Source organism: Sus scrofa, chromosome 6 (genome assembly GCF_054392235.1).
Source record: "Sus scrofa isolate SSC_HxYL_T2T_F1_AM1 chromosome 6, Sscrofa_HxYL_maternal_Yorkshire_Landrace_v2.0, whole genome shotgun sequence".
In the NCBI taxonomy this organism is placed as follows: domain Eukaryota; kingdom Metazoa; phylum Chordata; class Mammalia; order Artiodactyla; family Suidae; genus Sus; species Sus scrofa.
In genome coordinates, this window is record NC_139388.1 from 110,637,527 (window position 1) to 110,662,197 (window position 24,671).

The window sequence follows — 24,671 nt, forward strand, 5'->3', positions numbered from 1 at the left end:
CGCTTCTCTGAGTTCGGCTTTTTTAGATTCTATGTATACATGATAACATCCAGTATTTGTCTTTCTTTGTCTGACTTATCTCACTTAGCATAATACCCTCAAGTCCATCCATGTTATGCAGTTCCTGGTGGCTCAGCGGGTTAAAGCTCAGGCATTGTCACTGCTGAAGCCTGGGCTGCTGCTGTGGTGCAGGATCACTGGCCCTGGAAATTCCACATGCCAAGTGCACCACCAAAAAGAAAATAAAAAGTTCCGTTTACCTTGTCACAAATGGCAAGATCTCCTTTCCCATGGCTGAGTAACATTCCATTGTATATTATAAACACATTTTCTTTATCCATTCATCAGTATATAGGTTGTTTCCATATCTTGGCTATTGTGATTACTGCTACAATTAACATGGGAGTGCAGATACCTCTTCAAGATCCTGATTTCATTTCCTCTATACCCAATTTGTTGAGAGGTTTTTCTTTTTTTTTTTTTTAGGGCGCACCTGTGGCAAATGGAGGTTCTCAGGGGGCTAGGGGTTGAATAGGAGCTGCAGCTGCTGGCCTACACCACAGACACAGCAATGTGGGATCCAAGCTCTGTTTGTGACATAACACCACAGCTCACAGCAATACTGGATCCATAACCCACTGAATGAGGCCAGGGATTGAACTCGCATCCTTATGGATACTAGTTGGGTTCGTTACTGCTAAGCCACAATGGGAACTCCATGTTGAGAAGTTTTATCATGAAAGTTTGGCAAATGCTTTTTCTGAATTCATTGAGTTAATCATATAATTCTTATCTTTCATCCTATTAATATGGGTATCACACTGACTGATTCGCATATGTTGAATCATCTTAGCATCCCCTTGGTCATGGTATATGACCTTTAAAAAAAGTTTTATTATAGTTGATCTATAACATTGTGTTAATTTTTGCTGTACAACGAAGTGACTCAGTTATACATATATATATACTTTTTCATATTCTGTTCCATTATGATTTATCACAGGATATTGGATAGAGTTCCCTGTGCTGTACAGTAGGACCTTGTTGTTTATCCATCCTATATACACTAGTTTGCATTTGCTAATCTCAAACTTCCAATTACTTCCCTCTACCACTCCCTGCCTTCCCCCTTGGCAACCATAAGGGGTATATGATCTTTCAGTGTGCTGCTGAATTTGGTTTGGGAATATTTTGTTGAGAATTTTTGCATCCACACTCATCAAGGATATTGGCCTGCGATTTTCCTTGCAGTGTCCTTTTCTGACTGCTCTCCCAGCCTCTTCCTGCCCCCCAGTCACACAGCTCATGACTCAGTCTCTGGATGGAGTGAGAGGGAACAAGCCTCTTTGGCAGCAGCATCCTGCACAGCTGGGGAAGCTGGGTGCTTGCTCACATGCTCTCGCTTTCCCCCATGGGAGAATTATCGGGCTGAGAAAGATCTTTCTTGGATTTCAGCTGTACTGCCTTGGAGTAGGGGTTAATGTTGAGAGTCAAACCATTCCTCTTACCCTCTTCAATGCATCCAAACTTTTTTTTTTTCTTTTTTTTTACTCCAATGGTGTGCTGGAACTTCTCTGCTGGAAACCTGGACTTTCACAAAGGCACTCTCATCCATGGGTGATTGCTCAGACAATGTCTTTCAAAGGCTTTTGGACCACAGCTGAGAGTGGTTGGAATCAGTCTACAGGCCACTGCAAGGTCTACAGCTGGAACTCAGATCTGTACACCTGTTACCTAAGATACAGGTAGGCAAGACACCTGCCAGGGCCCTTTGCATATGGCACTGGTTCCCACAGGTCCCCACAAAGACACTTTGGTCTGGGAATGGGATTCCAGATTAGAGCTGTTGAGGAGGACATAAACAAGGGATATTTTATTCACCCATGATGCTCCTTTCCAAACCCATATAGTAAAGACTTGAATCAGTTTAAATTCTAAAAAAAAAAAAAAATCCTGTCTTGCAAATTCTGCTGAAGAATGTCTTATGCAGACCATGTGACACTGCCCCCTAGTACAGCTGATTGGACAAAAGCGAGCATTTAGGCAACCATTAAAGGACAAACACTCTTTGGGCTGGCTAGTTTACTTTGAAATGGCTGGAATCAACTAGAGGAGGGCAGTCAATCAGTTGTTTGCAGGAATTTGAATTTATATTGAGAAAAGAAGACTTTAACAGAAAGGTTTGTGATAAATTGTTACTGGTTCACAATGATTTGCTCCTTTTCTTGGCTGTGACCATGGCATGCAGAAGTTCCCAGGCCAGGAATCGAACCCAGTACCACCAGTGGATCCTTGACCTGCTGAGTCACCAGGAAACTACTTATGTTTTCTTTCTGAGCAGAAAGAATTGCAGAAGTGTTAGAAAATTAAAGATAAAAATTAAAGAGCTCAAACCAGCAACCTGGTAAGAACTAACAAACTTATGTAAATACTAAATTTAGTCATTACAAAATTTCTAGTGATATTAAAACAACATACTTTATTAAGTAATAAGAATTTGATTGCCATGTTTAAATTATTTCACTTACTGATATTTCTTTAAATGAAGGATGAAGAGGTTATTTGAAGCTGAAACCCCAAATAATGACATGACCCATGGTTGTTTTGAGCCTATGAAAAACAACAGTGGCTATTTTCCTTTCTAACCTGGAGTCCCTGGCCTCAACCCAAGCTTTCAGGAATGGTGGAAGGGTAGGGTTAAGGCTGAATCTCCATTTCCCAGACTTTCTTACAGCTAGAATTCTGAATGTGATAGTTTTGGTTGAACAGATACACCTACAGAAGAAAGGCCAAAGTGAGGTGGAGAGTGTGCTACTGCCAGTAGATACAGAGGGTCATGACAATGATTTTTCTGAGGCATTGTTGACAGAGATCCTGTTGTTCAGACACAAAGTTTGTAAGTGGCAAGAGGAATGGTATAGAGCATCTAATGTGGTGTGGAGAATCAGCGGTGGTGTAGCTTCCTGATCACAACACTCTCCTGATCCTCTCCATGTTGGCATGTTTTGGGATTGAGTGGTTTCCTGAACTTAAAACAGAAGCAGGTCTCTTGATTGACCTGGCTTTGCAATATAGCATTTGAAGTCATTCCTAAGAGCTCTGTCAGTTCTCAACAATTCCACACTCAACATTTTGTTAAAAAAAAAAGTTCTCTCTTGGTATGCAGATGACATGATACTATACATAGAAAACCCTAAGGATTCCACAAAAAAACTGCTCTATCTGCTAAATGAATTCAGCAAGTAGCAAGATACAAGGTTAACATTCAGAAATCAGTAGCATTTTTTTACACTAAAAGTGAAATATCAGAAAGGGAATATTAAAAAAAATACCTTTTAAAATTGCACCAGGAATTCCTGCTGTGGTGCAACAGGATCAGTGGTGTATTGGGAGTGCTGGGACACAGGCTTGATCCCTAGCCCAGCATGGTAAGTTAAGGATCCTGCATTACTGCAGCTGCAGCATGGGTTGAGACTGCAGCTTGCATCTGATTCTTGGCATGGGAACTCCACATGCCACAGGGAGGCCAACCCCCACCCCCCCAAAAACAATAAAAATGAATAAACCTGACAAAGAAGGTGAAAGATACACAGAACTATAAAATATTAATAAAGGAAATTAAAGAGGATGGGAAAAAAAAAAAAAAAGGAAAGCTATCCCATGCTCCTAGGTTGGAAGAATACTGTTACAATGGCCACACAAACCCAAAGCAATCTACGGATTTAATGTATCCCTGTCAAATTACCAGATCTTTTTTGGCGGGGGGCACACCTGAGGCATACAGTAGTTCCCAGGCCTGGAGTTTCCAAGGCTTGCTCAGTGGGTTAAGGATCCAGTGTTGCTGCAAGATGTAGTGTATGTGACAGATGTGGTTCGGATCCAGTGTGGCTGTGGCTGTGGCTATGGTGTAGGCCAGCAGCTGCAGCTCTGATTCAACCCCTAGCCTGGGAACTTCCATAGGCCACCGGCGTGGCCCTAAAAAGAAAGTAAAAAGAATAATAATAATAATAAAAAAGGAAGTTCCCATGTCAGGTACCAAATCCAAGCTACAGCTGTGACCTATGCCACACCTGCAGCAAGCTCAATCCTTAACCCATTGTGCTGGGCCAGGGATCAAACTCACACGTCAGTAGTGAACCAAGCTGCTGCAGAGACAATGCCAGCTCCTTAACCTCCTGCACCACCACAGGAACTCCCCCATGACATTTTTCACAGAAACAGAATAATCCAAAACTTAAATGGAATCATAAAAGACCAGAATTGCCAAAGCAATCCTAAGGAAAACAAGCAAAGTAGGAGGCATAACTACTCCCAGACTTCAGACAATACTACAAAGCTACAGTAATCAAAATAATGTGGAAATTCCCAGGTAGCTCAGTGGGTTAAGGATCCAATGCTGTCACTGCTGTCTCTGGTTAATCCCTGGCCTGGAAACATCTGCATGCTGTAGGGTGGGGAGGTCCTCTCTTGCTCAAGCAAGTTCTCTGCATTTTACTGGATTCTAATACATTACACTGTAAGATATTAGGGTAATGGTGATGGGTCTGAGAAGGTAGTAAGGACACTGCCCAGGACTGTGAAGGGTCTGAGTTTTCACCCTACTTGCAAGTTAGCCTGCCAGTTTCACAGATCCTAGATCAGAGCCAATAACTTCATACTAACAGCACAGCAAGCAGGGTGAACTTCATGTCTCCAATCAGTTTCCACTGTCCTCCAGGTTCCCCAGGGGCAAAGCAGGGTGGTCCAGGTGGGTGCTGAGCATGCAGTGGGTTAGCACTGCAGCAGAGGAACCCAAAGTTTAGAGTACCTGAATCTTTTATAATTAGCTCAGGCAAACCTGCCAACTTTTGCCATAAAGAGAGCTGTTGTTCCTTATTATACAATAGCAAACAAACCTGCCTCCTTCTTGAGGGAAACAAGACATCTTCCAAAGCTGTTCACTATACAGATCTCCTTGGAAAAAGATAGTGTGGAACAAAGGCTTATCAAAGCCTCTGCTCTCAAGCTGTGAGAAATGCAAGAGACCCATGGAGAATTGTTTCCCAATGGAGACATTAGCCAACTTTTCTTTTCAACTGTAGCCACTCCTGTTTGAGAGCACAAACCAGGTTTTATCTTTTAAAAGTTCACTTTAGGGAGTTCCCATCGTGGCACAGCGAGAATGAATCCGACTAGGAACCATGAGGTTGCAGGTTTGATCCCTGGCCTTGCTCAGTGGGTTAAGGATCCGGCATTGCTGTGATCTGTGTTGTAGGTGGCAGATGCGCCTCGGATCTGGCCTTGCTGTGGCTGTGGTGTAGGCTGGCATCTACAGCTCTGATTAGAGCCCTAGCCTGGGAACCTCCATATGCCATGGTGCAGCCCTAAAAGGACAAAAAAATAAATAAAGTTCATTTTAATCTAGAAATTTAACAAACATTTGTATACAGTCAGGGACTAATTTATAGCATGGTTTCTATTCATCTAAGCCATGAGAAAACACCATAGCAGTCATATTAAAGGTATCCATCCATAAATTACTTTTATTTCTCATTAAATGAGCACAGAGTCATTAGCATATTAATAACAGATATGTTTATTATTACATATCCATCAGTGCGGCTTTTAATACCACTTGAAACATGCATATCATCCTAGAGACGAATCAGTTTTCCAGTGCTTCTTATCTGATACACATTACTGCAAAGCCATTATAAATTACTGAGGAGGTATTTGGTTAAAAAAATAAACAATAAATCATACTGCCTACACATGAATCAACTCTTGGTATTGGACAAGAGTTTAACAGTATTTATCTGGTAATTCCTATGTTAACTGGAAAACATCACAGATGTATTGCCATAATTTTCTTTTATATAGGTGCAACCTTCAACATATTTTGCAGAGTTCTATAAAGTCATTCATTATTTTACCAGGTAGTTTGATACAAAGATTGTATTCAAATTATGAAAGTCCAACAAGCTTCTAAATATTTTAAATTAAACCAATTATCAATGAAAAACCCACTGACAATTTTTTGAAAATATGCTTTTTCAAATTTCTATATTTAGTCATGGCAGTAAAATAATTCTCTCAAATTAAGGCACTAAAAGGGCAATGCAACTCCCATCAAAAGTGTTCTAAGAATAATTTACATTTCAAACAGTGCATACATTTCTTATATGTTTGTTAACTTAATGTCTTTATCACTTAAAAACCACAAAGAAACACATTATACAATTACAGAAATGATGTACCCCACAAAATGCTTTTAAACTTGGTTCTTTTGTACAGTTAGTTCCTAATGTCTCTAGTAGTAAAATAACTCGATATGGCTTGGCAAAAATGCATAGATTAAATGTAATTTTTTTTTTGCCTTCTCCCATTCCCCAATCTACAAACTTGCTGAAACACATACAGTATTTTGTAAAGCATAATGTAAATATTTATTTTCCATTAAGTCCACCATGGGCAATCAACAGTAAGGCTTTTAAATTCTACAGTAAGGGCACTGAAGTCAAGTGCCCTCACTGCTTTCTTAAAATAGTTTTGTATAGTCTTGCAAGAGCACAAAAACTGAAGTTATTAAAAAAAAATTTCAGTTGTCTCATTTTGAGATATTTTCTTTACTCCTTCCATGAGCTGATCTTGATAGTGACGGCCATTCCACTTGAAAGTGAAAGTCTCTTCCTCTCATTCGTATGAGGAAAACTGGGTTCTATCATGATTGAAAGGCGTTTTCTTAGAAGTTCAAAAAGGCAGCACCTTTTTAAAAAAATATATCTAGCTAAGCTTTCCCTCAATTGTACTTGCATTACATAGTAATAATTAATCTAATCTACCTGTAGGCAAACCCGCAATAAAGGAAAAAAACAAAACAAAACACAACAACCCTCAGTGTGCTTTTTGTGCCAAAGCAAAGACAGAATAACAGCAATCTTAACCCTGAAGCCTGTGATATTTGTGTCAAAAGAACAGCCTGTCTGCTCTGCATGGTTCAAGACGCCTGGTTTATCAGGTAGCATCTCACACAATTCCACAAGGCACTAGGTCACACAATTAACTGTTGAGAGAAAAAAAAAAAAAAAAAAAAAAAGGAAAAAAAAATGAAGAAATACACTCAGTATAAAAATACAAAAAATAAAAACTGGAAGGAAAGGTACATATAAATAATAATTAACTAATACACAACATTTGGAAAACAGGAAAACAGAAAAATACACTATTATCTCCTTTTTGCTTCTACTTTGTTTCAAACACATTTTTTCCCCCACAAAGCTCTAAAACAATTTATTTTTTCCTCTTTTTATAGGGCTGTACCTGTGGCATACGGAAGTTCCCAGGCTAAGAGTCAAATCAGAGCTTCAGCGGCTAGCCTTCACCACAGCTACAGCAAAGCCAGATCCGAGCCACGTCTGTGACCTACACCACAGCCCATGGCAACACTGGATCCTTAACCCACAGAGTGAGGCCAGGGATCGAACCCATATCCTCGTGGATACTAGCTGGTTTCATAACAGTGAACCACAATGGGAGCTCCAATTTTAAGGTTTTTTTTTTTTTTTTGCTTTTTAGGGCCGCACCCGAGGCATATTAAGGCTCCCAAGCTAGGGGTCTAATCGGAGATACAGCTTCTGGCCTACGCCATAGCCACAGCAATGCCAGATTCGAGCCACGCTTGCAACCTTACACCATAGCTCACAGCAATGCCAGATTCTTAATCCACTGAGTGAGGCCAGGGATCGAACCTGCAACTCATGCTTCCTAGTCGGATTCATTAACCACTGCGCCACAATGGGAACTCCCAATTTTAAGTATTTTAGATTTAGCTTTTATCCTATACAGGAGAGCAATGACCCAGGACTCTATAGAATGGATATGACTCATTTCGAAGAATCAGATAATATGCAAAGAAGAAACAGGATAAATTAAATATGGTTTTAAGCTTTCTTGGAAAACCTGGGTGACATTAGCAGAGTGGTAAATCAATGTTGGGTCTCAGTTTCCATATTCAAATGATCCTCTTGATGTAGGGATTACACCCTGGGGAAAGCTGGTATTTAGTATAGGAAAAAAAACATAGGCTTTAGAAATGGATGAAAAAAATGCGTTCCAAGAGTTTCTGCTGGGGCATAGCAGAAACGAATCTGACTAGGAACCATGCGGTTGTAGGTTCGATCCCTGGCCTCACTCAGTGGATTAAGGATCTGGCACTGCTGTGGCTGGCCAGCAGATGTAGCTCTGATTCCACCCCTAGCCTGGGAACCTCCATATGCCTTGGATGCAGCCCCAAAAAGCAAAAAAAAAAAAAAAAAAAGGAGTCCAACCTGACTAAGCCACTAATTAGCTGTATGATCTTATGCAAGTTGCTTAATTTCTGCAAGCTTTTCATGTGTTAAATGATAACTTAATGAGAATGAGATATCAAAACCACTCCTCAAGAAAGGGTTTAATTATGCCCTGCAATTGCTTATTTTAACATATAAGTACTTTCGAAAAAAATTCCATCAAAACCAGTTAAACTACCCTTCCCTCTCTCCCCTCAAAAGAAAAAAAGGGTACTTAATTGAGGACTTTACTTGTAACACTGATAATACCAAATAATTTTGGTTAAAAAAAAAAAATCTATGCCAGTACAGTTCAAAATAAGATGAGCAAAGTAGTGTTTTTTTGTTTTTTGTTTTGTCTTTTTAGAGCCACACTCGTCATATATGGAGGTTCCCAGGCTAGGTGTATAATTGGAGCTGTAGCCACTGCCCTACACCACGGCCACAGCAACAAAGGATAAGAGCTGCATCTGCGACCTACACCACAGCTCACAGCAATGCCAGCTCCTTAACCTACTGAGCAAGGCCAGGGATGGAACCTGAATCCTCATGGATGCTGGTCGAGGTTGTTAACCACTGAGCCAGGACGGGAACTCCAAGGTGAGCAAAGTTTTCTATTTACATTAAAAAGAGGTAAGCCACAGTTGTTTAAAACATTAAGAGCTAAGTAGGTACCAAGTATATCACAATCAATGACAACAAACTTGATACGGAAAAAAATACATTTATAAATTTTCTTAGCTTCTAACAGGAATCAGTTAAAATAATTTGTAAAGTCATTTCAAGTCATATATAAATACCTAAGCACAAATGATGCCCCTTTATGGGGAAACGAAGAAATAGGCTTCAGATTTTAATAGATATTATCCAATCACATACTATTAAAAAGGTTAACATTTCAATCCTTACCTAGTTTTTCCAGATGTATTTTTGACCACTTTTCGGAAAGACTGATTTGCAGTGGATCTTGTAGAAAGTGTTCGAGGGGATGCACGAACAAAACTAGATGGTGGATTCTTAGGGATCTTCTTTACTAAATGAGTTACCCATTTTTTTTGTTCATCCTGAGAACATGCTAAGAGCAGCATATCTCTTGCTGATGTTACATCATAACTTACTATTTTAAGAAAAAAAAAAGACCACAATTAAAATCATATAATACCTCAAAGAGCCCTATCAAATTTTTCTTACAATTTACTATGCTTAATTAGGCTTGGACAATACCTTTTCTTAGTTCAATTAAGTCAGAAAATTTAAAAACATTAGCTATAAAATAGTAAGAAAAATAAAGTAAAATCAGAAATACAAAAAAAACCTGCAGAAGTGAAACAAATAAATGCATCTTTAGAACACAAGTTTTCTTAAAATCTTAAAATAGCTTTAGCCTATATTCTATATCCTTAGATTAACTGCTAAACTAGAAGACATCTGGTCTATGATAGGGCACACTGGTCCAGGCACTGAAAACCAGACAAAACAAACAAACAAAACCAAGGTGGAGGTCAAAACTTAAGGGGGAAATACAGTAAAACTCATCGATAGCCCCTCTTTCCAATTTATAATTATTTTTTTCTTTTTTTTTTTACTTTTTAGGGGCATACCTATAGCACCTGGAAGTTTCCAAGGCTAGGGGTTGAATCAGAGCTATAGCTGCCAGCCTACACCTGAACCTTTTGGCAATGGCTCCTCAACACCAAAATGTTACTTCTTACCATCTCTTCTAGACTTGGTATAGGAAGTGCTACACCTGAAGATTTCACTGGGATTAATTCTCTAATTTGTTAAAAGTTGTAAAAATAATTTTCATGCCTTACCTTTACAAGGAGAAATTAAGTCCTCCTTCTTATCTAAGTGATCTCTGTGGCACTTAACGTGGCATCTTCGACATTCTAGGGCAGGGGGTGGCTTAAAAACATGCCAGAGAGGTTTGGCACAGGCCTCACAGTTGGCAGGAAAGTGGTAGAGGGTAGGGATGAACTCATGGCCTTTGTGGTTTTGAAAATTAGTTTTTTCAGCTTGTTGTACTGGTTCCATCTCTACGTCTTTTCTACATTCACCTTCGTTTGCATATAGTATCTACATTTGGGAATGGTAAACAAAAGATTAAAAAATGTCTTAATCTGTACATACAAGGTTCAAATGCATGAAAGTATTGGTGTATTTACATTTACCTCACAAAATACACTTAGTACTTTGGTAAAGGATCTTCTAAAATTATAATTTTGGATTTTTACCTGGAATATCTTAGGAATTTCTTCAGTTTCAGCTCTATACACATCTCCTTGGGTTACAGGTCGAACATGAAACAATTTACTAAAATGAAAATAAATATGATGTAAGCCATTATGAAAATTCATTTAGGAGTTCCCGTTGTGGCGCAGTGGTTAACGAATCCGACTAGGAACCATGAGGTTGCGGGTTCGGTCCCTGCCCTTGCTCAGTGGGTTAACGATCCGGCGTTGCCGTGAGCTGTGGTGTAGGTTGCAGACGCGGCTCGGATCCCGCGTTGCTGTGGCTCTGGCGTAGGCCGGTGGCTACAGCTCCGATTCGACCCCTAGCCTGGGAACCTCCATATGCTGCGGGAGCGGCCCAAGAAATAGCAATAGCAACAACAACAACAACAACAACAACAAAAGAAAATTCATTTAAAACAAAAGCCATAGATATTTCACTGAGAAGAACACAGAGATGGCCAATAAGCACGAGAAAATATTAGTCATCAGAGAAATGCAAATTAAAATCACAATTAGTATCACTGTATACCTATCAGAATTTCAAAAATAAAGATAGTAGTAATATCAAATGTTGGTGATGATGCAGAGAAACTAGATCATCACTTACAATTGTGGTAGAAATGTAAAACTGCAGAGCCACTCTGGAAAAAAAGAGTATGGCAGTTTCTTAAAAATCTGTATGAAAGCCTGTATATGAATGTTCATAGCTTTATTTACTTATTTATTTTCTTTTTAGGGCCGCACATGCAGCATATAGAAGTTCCCAGGCTAGTGTCAAATTGGAGCTGCAGCTGCTGGCCCACATCACAGCCATAGTAAGTGCAGGACCCTGAGCCACATCTATGACCTACGTTGCAGCTTGCAGCAACACTGGATCCTTAACCTCACTGACACTACATCAGGGATCGTAAACAGCAACCTCACTGACACTACATCAGATTCTTAACCCACTAAGCCACAAAGGGAACTCCCATAGCATTATTTTTAATAGGCCAAAATTGGAAAAAAACCTGAAATGGTTAAACTGTGGTACATTCCTATGATGGAATACTACTCAACCATGAAGGAAAAACTACAACTTGGATGGACTTCAGGGGAATTACAGAGTGAAAAAAGCAGATCTCAAATGTTATATACTATTTGATTCCACCTATATAATATCCACCTATATAATATCCTTGAAATGACAAAATTATAGAGATGGAGAACTGATTAGCAGTTGCCATGGATTAGAGAGGGGAACAGAAAAGATGCTTCCTATGGCTATAAAAAGGCAATATGGGGAATTTCCTTGTGGCACAGCAGGTTAAGGATCTGAATGATCACTGCAGTGGCTTAGGTCACTGCTGATGCTATGGTGCTGGTTCAATCCCTGGCCTGGGAACTTACACATGCAGCCCCCGCAAAAAGGGCAATATGAAGGTCCCTGTGATGGAACTATTCTGTATTTTAACTTGGTGGTGGGGTAGTGGTAATATGAATTTATACATATGGTAAAGGCATACAGGTTGGAAAGGAAGCAGTAAAACTATCACTACTTGAAGATGGCATGATCGTCTGTGTCGAAAAGCCCTGTGGAATCCATACTCATATACAATATCTCTGAAACTAATAAGTTAGTAGCAAGGTGAGTATTCAAGGTCAATATATATAAAAAGTGGTGAACAAAACACCCTCCCCCCAAAAAACTAATCTCAACCACTACGTCTTAACAAACAGAAAAACACACTTGAGATCAATCAGAACTTAATTATAAAAACTAGAAAAATAAAGTTCCTAGAAGAAACTTTCACAACCTTTGGGCAGGTAAAAATGTCTTGGACAGACTAGCAAAAGGCAATAATCCTTTTTAAAAAGTGATAAATTGGTTTCCATTAAAAGATACCATAAAGAAAATGAATTACCAAACCACAGATTGGGAAATATTTGCACTACATATTACTTTATTTTTTTGCTTTTTAGGGCTGCACCCAGGCTAGGGGTTGAATTGGAGCTATAACTGCCAGCCTACACCACAGCCACAGCATTTCAGGATCCGAGCCATGTCTGAGACCTACATCTCAGAAACGTTGTATCCTTAACTCACTAAGTGAGGCCAGAGATCTAACCTGCATCCTCGCAGACACTATGTTGGGTTCTTAACTTGCTAAGCCACAATGGGAACTCCACATGAAAAGACTCTTGGGATCATTAGTCATAAGGAAAATATAAATTAAAATAATAAGACAACATTTCAAATCATTAGAATAGCTGAAAGTCAGACACACAACACCAAATGTTGGTTAAGATATGAAACAGCTGATGGAGTTCCTGTTGCGGCTCAATTTTCAACGAACCTGACTGGTATCCATGAGGATGTGGGTTTTATCCCAGGCCTTGCTCAGTGGGTGAAGGATCTGGCGTTGCCGTGAGTTGTGGTATAATTGCAGACGCGGCTCAGATCCTGTGTTGCTGTGGCTGTGGTGTGGGCCAGCAGCTACAGCTCCACTTCAACCCCTAGCCTGGGAATTTCCATATGATGTGGGTGTGGCCCTAAATAGACAAAAGACCAAAAAAAAAAAAAAAAAAAAAAGATATGAAACAACTGAAACATAGATTACTGGTGCATATAAAATATAACCATTTTTGAGAACTATTTGGTAGATTTACACAGATTAACTCTATGACAAAGGATTCCACTCCCAGTATTTATTCATGAGAAACAAAAACTTAAGTCCACGGAAAGAATGTTCAAGGTGGTCTCATTTATAATTGTCCTAAGCTGGAAGCCAGTAAAATGCCTATCAACAAAAGATTTTTGATAAACAGATATATTCATTCAATGGAATATTACTCAGCAGTAAAAAGAATAATTGATAAATACAGCAAAACACAATGCTGAATGAAAGAAGCCAGGCGCAAAAGAGTACATACTATACAATTCCATTAATAACAAGTTCTAGAATAGACAAAACTAAATCTCAGTGACAGAATTTTGATAATCTTTTTTTCCCACCTCCCCTGAGGAGGCACAAGTTAGCTTTTTAGGGTGATAGAGAAATATTCTTTACCTTGTACTGGATAGTGATTATGTGGGTGCTTACAACTGTCAAAAGTCACTGAACACTTAAGACATATGCATTTTACTGCATGAAAATTACATCTCAATTAAAAGGTGAAACAACAAACTCTTACCAGCGTAAAAAGTATTTAACTTAATTGAAAGATGGCATTCTTATTAATGTTTATGCATTATTCCACTTAAGTTGATCATTTAAATTTTCACAACTAATTTTTTTAAGTTGAGAAATAAAACATCAGTACTCTCTGGTGATTGCTCAATTCTGTTTACATTCTAACTATAACTGGTTCTATATTACAAAGGAATGGCAATGCTTCATTTTAATTTTACATTCCTCTGTAGCAACCATCACACTTCACTTTGAATTTGTATTTTACTGCATTTTTTTTTTTTTTGGCTTTTAAAGTTTTACTGAAGTATAGTTGATTTACAATGTTGTCATAATTTCTGCTGTACAAATACTGCATGTTTATTTTCCCTACTACTAGTCTGTAAGCTCCTTAAATATGGAATTGTCTTACCACAACCCCTGTAATAATACAGGCAGAACTGCTTAATAAATGGTTTTAGGAGTTCCTGTTGTGGCTCAGCAGGAATGAATCTGACTAGGATCCATGAGGACATAGGTTCAATCCCTGACCTTGCTCAGTGGGTTAAAGATCTGATGTTGCTGTGAGCTATGGCAAAGGCCAGTGGCTACAGCTCCAATTTGACCCCTAGCCTGGGAATCTCCATATGCCAGGGGTGTAGCCCAAAAAAGACCAAAAAAAAAAAAAAAAGATACATTTATTTCCTTATTAACAACAACCACATAATCATACACTCTTTGAGATACTTTATGAACTTAAAGCCAACAAATGTTTGAAATTTACAAAGAAAATTGTCTTTAGAATACATCAATCAGGTATGTAAAAATTTCCTTCCCACATGTAAAATAAGACTTTTTTTTTTTGCTTTTAGGGCTGTGCCCATGGCATATGGAGGTTCCCAGGCTAGGGGTCGAATTGGAGCTGTAGCTGCCAGCTTACGCCACAGCCACAGCAATGCCAGATCTGAGCCATGTCTGCAACCTACACCACAGCTCACAGCAACACTGGATCCTTAACCCACTGAACGAGGCCAGGGATCAAACCTCATGGTTCCAAGTCAGATTCATTTCTGCTGCACCACAACAGGAACTTCCCTAAAATAAGATTTAACATAAAGTTGCTATTTAAATTTGTTATTTATTTATTTATTTATTGCTTTTTAGGGCCGTACCTGCGGCGCAGGTACGTTCCCAGGCTAGGGGAAAATCGGAGCCATAGCTGCCTGCCTACACCACAGCCATATCAAATCCAAGCTATGTCTGTGACCTACACAACCACTCACGGCAACAGTGGAACCTTAACCCACTGAGCCACGATGGGAACTCCAATAAAATGTTTAAATAACAAAGTCAAAACTAAACAGTAAGTCTAAAAATAATTGATTATCATAAGTGAACACCCGAGAGACTTAAAATTCAATAAAAGGCAACTTACTCAATGTCCAACACCATAGACGGATTGGATTGTTCCTTATCTTGTTCATCATTATAGAACAAGATTTTTTTGCTGCTTACCACAACATACTGAAATGAGAAAAAAGGGGAAGAGATATAAGAGCAATGTTAACTTGGATTAAAGTGATAAGCATAATACTTGCCACTCATGTCTGGATTATATTGTACTAATCTAAAAACAATGCCAACAACAGAGCAGTTAATACAAGTCCTATGCTTTAAATATAAAACATAAAATATATAACAGAATATCAATTAGAAAAAATGAGGCATACGGTACCTGTTTCTTCCAGCCATATCGTTTGATATTTCCTCTATTTGGTATTGAAAGCCAACCTTCAATTCTTGATTCTAGAAGAAAAAGAATATATAGTAATCAGCCTTAAACTGTCACAAAAGGAAAGGCTATTACAAGCTGTCTGACAGCATGCAGCAACAGGCATTTGAACACAGCTAAATGAATAAGTGCTATAATTTGCTCTTTCATGCTTCAATCACACAAATCAACTTTAATGGCCATACATAATATTGCAGAAAAAAATTCCAAGCCATTTTCCCCATAAAATTAAAATTTAGTACTCAATTATAAAAGTATGAAGTAACAACAATACCCTTAACAGCCAGGCAAGACTGGAATGGACTGCAGCTTAAATGGGATATGATACAGAAGACTTTAAATATCATTTAACATTCATATAAAAAGTACTTAGCAAAAAAAAAAAAAAAAATGCAGCAAGTGGAACAAATCAGAGCCATGATTTACACAAGAAAGAGCAAGCAAAAGTATAGACATATCCTATTACTCACAGAAGATAAGAATAGAAGATAAATAAATAGGGAATGCAGGCAGAATCAACTAGATATAAAGAATAAGAGACAAGCATTTTATTTGTTTTCTCAGTACAATATTCCAATAAACTTTTGGTAAAACACCCCTAACAATTTCAATGTGTCCAAATTTAGTTGGCAAGGGCATCCCTAATTCTAGTGCTAAGTCCGATTATGATTCTTATCAAACTAAAGAGGTAAATAAACCCCCTTAAATTTGTAGTACCAGAGTCTAATAAACAGTAAAAGAACACAGAACTCAGTTGGTAAAATGGTTATTTTACCAGTTTCTGCATACCAGAAATTCTCAATCAGAGCACTTTATAATTATTTCTGTTTAAATACAATTAATGTCCATTAAAAATATCTCAGGGAAAAAGATGGTCCCACTTGGAATGATTATTTTATATGAGATTAAAAAATAACATTTAATTGTTTTTTGTTTTTTTTTTTGTCTTTTTGCTATTTCTTGGGCCGCTTCCGCGGCATATGGAGATTCCCAGGCTAGGGGTCTAATCGGAGCTGTAGCCACCAGCCTACACCAGAGCCACAGCAACGCGGGATCCGAGCCGCATCTGCGACCTACACCACAGCTCACAGCAACGCCGGATCGTTAACCCACTGAGCAAGGGCAGGGACCGAACCCGCAACCTCATGGTTCCTAGTCGGATTCGTTAACCACTGCGCCACGACGGGAACTCCTAATTGTTTTTTAAGATCTAATTATTTGAAACACAAAAGAAGAAAAGAAACCAACTTTAAGTAACAATGCTACTATGACAGATTCGTGGCTCAAATCATGACTCTAATGGGAATATATATTACCTTCCTCCACATCACTTGAAAGTTGTAAACCTTCCTTGCAGTAACAATAGGTAACATTTACAAAACATTATTTGCCAAGTGCTTTACAAGCAATATCTCATATCCAATCCATGTATAATCCCATTCACACAGGATATTACATTCCTAAGAATACAGGATAAGATAGGTTCTATCATCATCCTCTATTTACAAATGAAGAGACTAAGGCACACCAAGGTGAACCAAATGCCCAAGGGTAATCAGCAACTGTTAAAGCTCTAGGGTTCACCTAGGCAGAATAATTTCTGAGTTTAAATTCCTAGAATGCAATGCTACTCTGTCCTTAAACAATCTTTGCAGGAGTTCCCTTGTACCTCAGTGGTTTAAGGATCTGTAATGTCACTGCTCTGGCTCAGGTCACTACTGTGGCATGGGTTCAATCCCTGGCCTGGGAACTTCTGCATGCCGCAGGTGTGTCCAAAAAGAAAAAAATAAAAACAAGCTTTGCAGTTAACTGAATCGGGAGTAATGTTCTGTTTCAACATCTATGTACTTAATGTCCTTTGCTTTTGTTATTCTCCTTCATCCAAACTGTCGTTGCTGTTACAGTGGAAGAAATAATGAAAAACTTCAGTTCAAAATGACCCCTCTCCCAACTCTTTTTATTTGCTGTTATTTAGTTTATTAATAATTAATTTGTTCCATTAGTCACTAAGTTTTGTGAGAGTGGGGGACTATGTCCAACACTACTTTTCGGTATACTCCAAGGTATCTGACTCCACAAAGTAGGCACCTGAGAACTTTTTTGATTATTTTGCAATTCTGCTTTTTTTCTGAATTAGCCAATTAAAGTCACCTACTATTTAAATAATGGTTGTAATTTAAAAGACAAAGGGCTATTTTATATTAAATAATATAAAGAAGGCTGTTAATCATTCACAAATACTCTATTTTACAAAAGCAAAAAAATTACTGCTAGGAAAATTTCCCTTCAGTGTGCCAAAAGTAGCAGCTTACTAAAACTGAATGATGTGAAAGCCTTTAAAATCTTGACATTTATACACTGTATATGCTAAATATCCCTACTTCCAAGTTATTTCTCTATGAGAATAAATGTCAGATATATTTATGATTTCCGGCTAGGTTTGGATTTACTTGTCAGTGTTTTCTTTGAATATATTCACTGAAATATATTTTCAATGAAGTGTACGTTATGATTTTGTCATCTAATGTTCCTACGGAAATTTTATACATCAAAGGCATTTTATGAAATAAGCCCAACTTTATATTTGCTCTAATGTAAATAAGAAATTAGGAACTCAAAAAAGATGCTGAATAGATGTGTAGTTTTCTGCCAAATTGAAACAATAATATGGAGTTCCTTGGTAGCTCAGTAGGTTAAGGATCCAGCACTGTCATTGCTGTGGCTTGGGTTGCTGCTGTGGTGCAGGTTCAATCCTTGGCCCTGGAGCTTCCACATGACACAGGTACAGCCAAAAAACCCTCCAAAAAACAAAACCCCTAATAATATTATAGGAGGAATATATATTAAAATAACATACTTAATATTCCTTCTGATAATTTCCCTTCAGAGAAACACGTAAACTAAAATCAGCGATAACTAAGAAATACACATTAGTTACTTTTCTGTTTTCTTTACCTCTGTCTTATGTGCAATATGCCAGTTTTTAAAAAATATATAAAGACTTCCTTTAAAACCATGACCACTTATGACCTAAGTGGCAATGTGAAAGTATAATGCACTAAGGGCTATCTTTTACATCAGACACAGAAATCACCTTCTCCAGATAAAAGAAATGTTGAGGACTTCTAAGTCTAGATTATTATCAATAACATGCTACATAAGCACAAAAACAGTTTTTATATGTTTATAGAGCAATTTTAACTTACAAAAAAATTGAGGAGTTCCCGTCGTGGCTCAGTGGTTAACGAATCTGACTAGGAACCAAGGGGTTGCAGGTTTGATCCCTGGCCTCGCTCAGTGGGTTAAGGATCCGGCATTGCAGTGAGTTGTGGTGTAGGTTGCAGACATGGCTTGGATCTGGCGTTGCTGTGGCTCTGGTGTAGGCTGGTGGCTACAGCTCTGATTAGACCCCTAGCCTGGGAACTTCCATATGCCGTGGGTAAGACAAAAACAAAAACAAAAAAAACTTTATATGTGTATTACTGAAATATCAGCAATTGACTCCTTTATGCAACTTAGAGTCAAACTATAAGGAACTCAGTATCAAATATAGCCACTTTGAACATCAAAACTAACCTCTGAAGACTGCTGAAGTTTACTTAGATAAACTACACACTGCCTAAGAAACAAAGTTTGAGAACCATTTCAAAATATTTAAATTCAGAAGTGCTATAAAAAAGAAACAAAATTAATTAATGCTCAAGAATTCAAATGCACTGATTCTCTCCACTCATTAATTAGATTTGGACAAAGTCAGAAACTCTTATATTCTTAAATACTTGGAAACAGACCAAAAAATCCACCATTCACAGGTTTAAGCTACAGAGTCTAAGATCAAGCTGGCAGAAAGAAAATGGTGCAGATAATCCATAGGAAGTAAAGAATATTAACGGAGTGCTGATAACCAAGTGCTCTTTCTCTATTTTTGCTTTTTAGGGCTGCACTTGCAGCACATGGAAGGTCCCAGGCTAGGTGTCAAACTGAAGCTGCAGCCGCCAGCCTACACCACAGCCACAGCAACACGGGATCCGAGCCGCATCTGGGACCTACGCAACAGCTCAGGACAATGCCAGATCCTTAACCTACTGAGCAAGGCCAGGGATTGAACCCTCATCCTCATGAATACTATTAGTCGGATTCGTTTCCGCTGAGCCACTATGGGAACTCCCATCAAGTGTTCTTAAGGCTTCATCTATTTTACATTCTTTTCAGATTCTTAGGTCAATAGCTCCAAAAGGACACAAAAAGAACAAGGAAAGTTATCACGTGAGTCTTTTTGTCATCTAGGCAACAGGCAAACCTTAACCCTAGGGGGGTGAGTTTTATATTTATACAGTCTGCTAAGGACACAACCTGGCACAGACCTTTTAGGCTGAAGACATAAGAAAATGAAAATAATTTTAAGAACTTCAAAGGGCTAAGTCAGAAGAAGGAGTAACCATTTTTCCTAAGCCTTTGGAATTAGGAAATTCAGAGGAGCGATTTAATCTGGTTAATGACAAGATGCCTGCTGAGATTACAAAGGCTGAGCTCTAGATAAATGAGATAACTAAATAAGAATTTTTATACTGAGTGAGGAAATCTAAGAGAAATAAAGTCATAGTATCAGTTTATCTAAGAACTTAAATAACCTCATTGAACTAAAAATAATACATATTTCAAAAGGCCTTTATTTCAATTTTTTAACTATCAAAGACCTCCCCTTTTTAATCTGTCATTTAAATTCATTTATTAATTTTCAAACTAAGTAATCGATCATTATTTTCAAAAAAATCTTTAAGAGTTCCCATTGCAGTGCAACGGGATAGACAGTGTCTCTGCAGCGCAAGGACACAGGTTCAATCCTGGCCTGGCACAGTGGGTTAAAGGAAATAGCATGGCAGCAGCTGCAGCACAGGTTGCAATGGTGGCATGGATCTGATCTTTGGCCCAGGAACTCTATATATCCCAGGGTGGCCAAAAAAAAATATATATATAATCTCTTGCAAATCAAGAATAGATATTAAAATTCTTTACAAATCTTTCTAGATATGACTGCAACATTTTATTTATTTATTTATTGCTTTTTAGGGCCACACCTGTGGCATATGGAAGTTCTCAGGCTAGGGGTTGAATCAGAGCTACAGCTGCCAGCCTACACCACAGCCATAGCAACTCGTGATCCAAGCCTTGTCTGTAAGCTATACCACAGCTCACGGTAATGCTGGATTCTTAACCCACTGAGTGAGGCCAGGGATTGAACCTGCACCCTCATGGATCCTAGTTGGGTTCATTAACCGCTGAGCCATGAAGAGAACTCACTGCAAAATTCTAACTTTATTTGCCAGAGAATCTAGTAAATGGTTGACTTAGTACAGATTTTCAAATTAATAGCAAAATATCTGACACAGAGGTAAAACAACATTGATTAAAAACTAGCCATTAATTTCTACCTTTAATACAATAGTCACAATCTCCAAAATGAAAAGGCTCAGCACTAAGAGACCTCTATAAAATTTCAATATTGAGAACACAGTAATAGAGAAAAAGACTATAACTGGTCTCCTTTCATAGAAATGGAGAATGACCACCAGCACCTTTTTTTTCCCTAGCCACAGCTGCAGCATGTGGAAATTCCTGGGCCAGGGACTGAACCCACACCATAGCAGCAACCCAAGCTGTTGCAGTGACAACAGCTTTACCCATTGTGCCACTGTTCTTCATTTGGTTTGAACTTCAAAAACCTTAAAAGCAAAATCTCAGAAAATACACAACCATTCTAAATTACATGCTCAGAATGAAGCCAGGAGAAATACTTTAAAATCTCTTTGCTGACTGACTCCAGCATAGATTTATTAGATCAGGTTTCTGAAATCTAAAAGTATTATCTCACCTAAGTCTGCCAGTCAAACCACCTGATGATGCTTGAGTTCAGCCTTCCTGAATAAGCCAAGATGAAAGATAAAACTAAAACACTAGGTAGGCTTCTATATAGAGCTGCTGTGGTCCTAATTATTTAGTTCTTAGTTTTAGTACAAAAATACATAAAACATTAACTAACTGCTACTAATGAAGACATGTACAATTTTTCTTAAATAGTGAGAGCTGTAGCAGCAGCTTTAACTTTCACCATAGAGTTAGGTTGCTCAATATTGATTCATAAACTTCTTCAAGTTTCTCTTTAGGTAGAGCCACTCAAATATCTTAATAGTTTAAGACTGCTTATGACTGCTTTTATTCTATAAAATGCATTAAGCATACATATATCAGACTCTGGCTATTAAAAACATAAATTCCTTCTTAAGAATCCATGGACAAGATGACAGGGAGGTAGAAAACTCAATGAAAGAAACCTATGATGTATAAGAAAACCTGAATGAAATATAATAGGAATTTCTTACCTGGAAGGTTTCCATCAGTTTCATCAGCACTAGGAAAACTCGCAACACTTGTAGAATCCGAAAGGTCCAAAAGTTTCGCCCGCAATTGTTCAATATCACTCTCTTTGCTAGCCAACTGCATCTGAAGCTCATTCCTATGTGTACATTCTTCTACCAATTGCTATTTAAAAAAAGAAAAGAAAAAAAGAAAAACCAAGATAAGGAATCAAGGTCAAATTTCCAACACAAAGACATTAAAAATTAATGGAACTATAGTAAAATAAGTAATCTAGAATTGCTAATACTAAAAATTTACTGTAAACTTCATCAATGTTTACTATCATAGATTTTTTTTTTTTTTTTTTGTCTTTTTAGGACTGCACTCGTAGCATATGGACGTTCCCAGGCTAGGGGTCGAATCGGAGCTGTAGCCACTAGCCTGCACCACAGCCACAGCAATGCAGGATCTGAGCTGCATCTGAGACCTACACCACAGCTCACCACAACGTTGGATCCTTAACCCACTGAGCAAGGCCAGGGATCAAACCCAAATCCTCTTGGGTACTAGTTGGATTTGTTTCCACTGAGCCACGATGGGAACTCCATTTTTTTTTTTTTTTTCATATAAAGCATCTAAACAAAAACCAAAACCCAAACTTCTATTAAAACAATAGAAAATGCTTTTATGGCTCCAAATGATACAGAAAGCTTCTCAGGATGGTTGAATCGTAAGTGGTGGAGTCAGTGCTTGAATCTAACTCAAACTAGGATCAGAGATCATGTTTTCAATTTTGTGCTATTAAGTACCACAAAATTGTTTGAGGAGTTCCCACTGTGGCTCAGTGGAAATGAATCCAACTTGTATCCATGAGGATGCAGGTTAGATCCCTGGCCTTGTTCATTGGGTCGGGGATCCAGCGTTGCTGTGAGCTGCAGTGTAGGAGGCAGATGTGGCTTGGATCTAGTATTGCTGTGGCTGTGGCTGTGGCCATCAGCTGTAGCTCCGATTCAACCCTTAGCCTGGGAAGTTGCTCTAAAAGGCAAAAAAAAAAAAAAAAAAAAAGAAATACAGAAAAAAATACTGTTTCATATTTTGATTTCAGAAGAATCCTGACTAGAGAAAACAAAAAAGCCATAATAACGTCAATTCCTTTATCCCAACTACAGTCAAAATTATACCAGCCATCTTTCAATTTCAACCTAAAACCAAAGAGCCAAAACCCTTGGTTGTTTCTCTAAAAGTAGCATCTCTAATCAAGCAGATGCTAAGGGATAAAAATAACTCAAGTTTTAGTTAACAGGCAACAGAGTATCTTTCTAGTTTTTCAAGATTATGGTTTAAATTAGAGCAACAGTAATCAAATTGTGGAGAATATAAACCTAAATATGCATTTTTATATTAAAAAAAACTAAACGGGATCACTAGACAATAAGTTTATAATAATCTCAATTTAAAATAATCCTATAAGCACACGCACACAAACCTTACCGCTTGCATGTCATTCAATTCCTTCTGATGTTTCACGACCATCTGGTTGAATTTCTCTCTCTCTTGGTTGAGTTCAAGTTGTAGCTTTCGATTTTCCTTTTCTTTCTTTCTCAAATCCTGTGTATTAGCTTTCTTTCTATCAATTTTAAAATCTTTCCGATTCATTATTTCTGCCAACTTGTTAACAGCCTATTAAAATATTAGAATATCATTAATTACGATCTTTATTGTAGCCATCCGATTTAAATCTCCACTAAAAATATACTTTTCTTCAAAATTAAGAAGGAGGATTTTTTATGTATGTGAAAATGAGGAGAACCTAATGAAGGTTGGGATATAATAACTGGCAGCACAACTAACTTTTTTTTTAGGGCCACACACATGGCGGTTTCCAGGCTAGGGGTCAAATCAGAGCTACGGTTGCTGGCCTACGCCACAGCCAAGCAACTTGGAATCCGAGCCTTGCCTGCGACCTACACCACAGCTCACGGCAATGCTGGATCCTTGACCCACTCACTAAGTGAGGCCAGGGATTGAACCTGAGTCCTCATGGATACCAGTTGGGTTCATTAACCGCCAAGCCACAAGGGGAACTCCAGCACAAGTAAATATTAATAACTCATTGTTCAAATGTAAGAGCCACATAAGCTTGCAAAAATCCACTTATTATTCAGCAATTACTCAGCACTTATTATACTGCCTGTAAACACTGACAGGCACTAGGTATAAGGATAGAAAATACAGCTGTGCCCCAAAGGCATGCTCATCTGATGGAGGAGCAGGCATTATAGCAGAGTGCTAAGTAAGAAGAGGCAGGCAAGCAGGGTGCTATGGAAGCATCTAACTGGTCCTGGAGTACCTGCATTTGTGTCTACATGCTTCTCAACAAGACAAATAGGAGTTGGATAAGCAAAGTAGAAATGGTATTGAGGAGGTGAGCCAAGGATGACACTACAATTAGAGGAAATAGTACATAGGCAAAAGGCTCAAGGTAATTTTTTTCTTTTAAACAAGGAGGAAAGTAGAGGAAGAGGGCACTTGATTAGGCCATACTGAGGCCCTTTTGGATGTGAAAGGAGTTGTCAATATAGTTGAGGCTAACCTCTTTTGCCAGAAGGAAAAAATATATTCAAAATGAGACAGAATTATTAGAAACATGTGAAATTACCTAAGTAAACTGCCAAGTACATAAGTCATGGTATACTTGTTCTCTGGTAGACTAAAAAAAAAAATCATAGATTTTCCATCAAGACAGAAAAAAATCCGTGACCACAATCATTTCCATGTAGGTTAGATCCAGCATAGGATAAAGAGCTCTTGAATAATTTTTTTAGTGGGGTAA

At 38.2% G+C, this 24,671-nt stretch overlaps 1 protein-coding gene across 6 annotated transcripts in view; it reads right to left on the reverse strand.

Annotated features, from left to right (window-relative positions):
- Window positions 1–5,495: 5,495 nt before the first annotated feature.
- ROCK1 (Rho associated coiled-coil containing protein kinase 1) overlaps window positions 5,496–24,671 on the reverse strand; it is a 151,034-nt gene continuing 131,858 nt past the window's right edge. For 3 of the 6 annotated variants that reach the window (XM_084964317.1, XM_084964319.1, XM_005653400.4), the window contains 8 exons: window positions 23,330–23,518; window positions 21,862–22,021; window positions 15,425–15,495; window positions 15,125–15,213; window positions 10,541–10,619; window positions 10,121–10,382; window positions 9,216–9,423; window positions 5,496–7,042 (listed from right to left, as the gene is read on the reverse strand). In XM_084964317.1, coding sequence (XP_084820443.1) covers window positions 7,039–7,042; window positions 9,216–9,423; window positions 10,121–10,382; window positions 10,541–10,619; window positions 15,125–15,213; window positions 15,425–15,495; window positions 21,862–22,021; window positions 23,330–23,518 — 1,062 coding nt within the window. In that variant the 3' untranslated portion in view covers window positions 5,496–7,038. Of the gene's footprint in view, window positions 7,043–8,681; window positions 8,921–9,215; window positions 9,424–10,120; window positions 10,383–10,540; window positions 10,620–15,124; window positions 15,214–15,424; window positions 15,496–21,861; window positions 22,022–23,329; window positions 23,519–24,671 lie in introns of those variants that run through there. The other 3 variants (XM_084964315.1, XM_084964318.1, XM_084964316.1) reach the window with 3 other exon arrangements.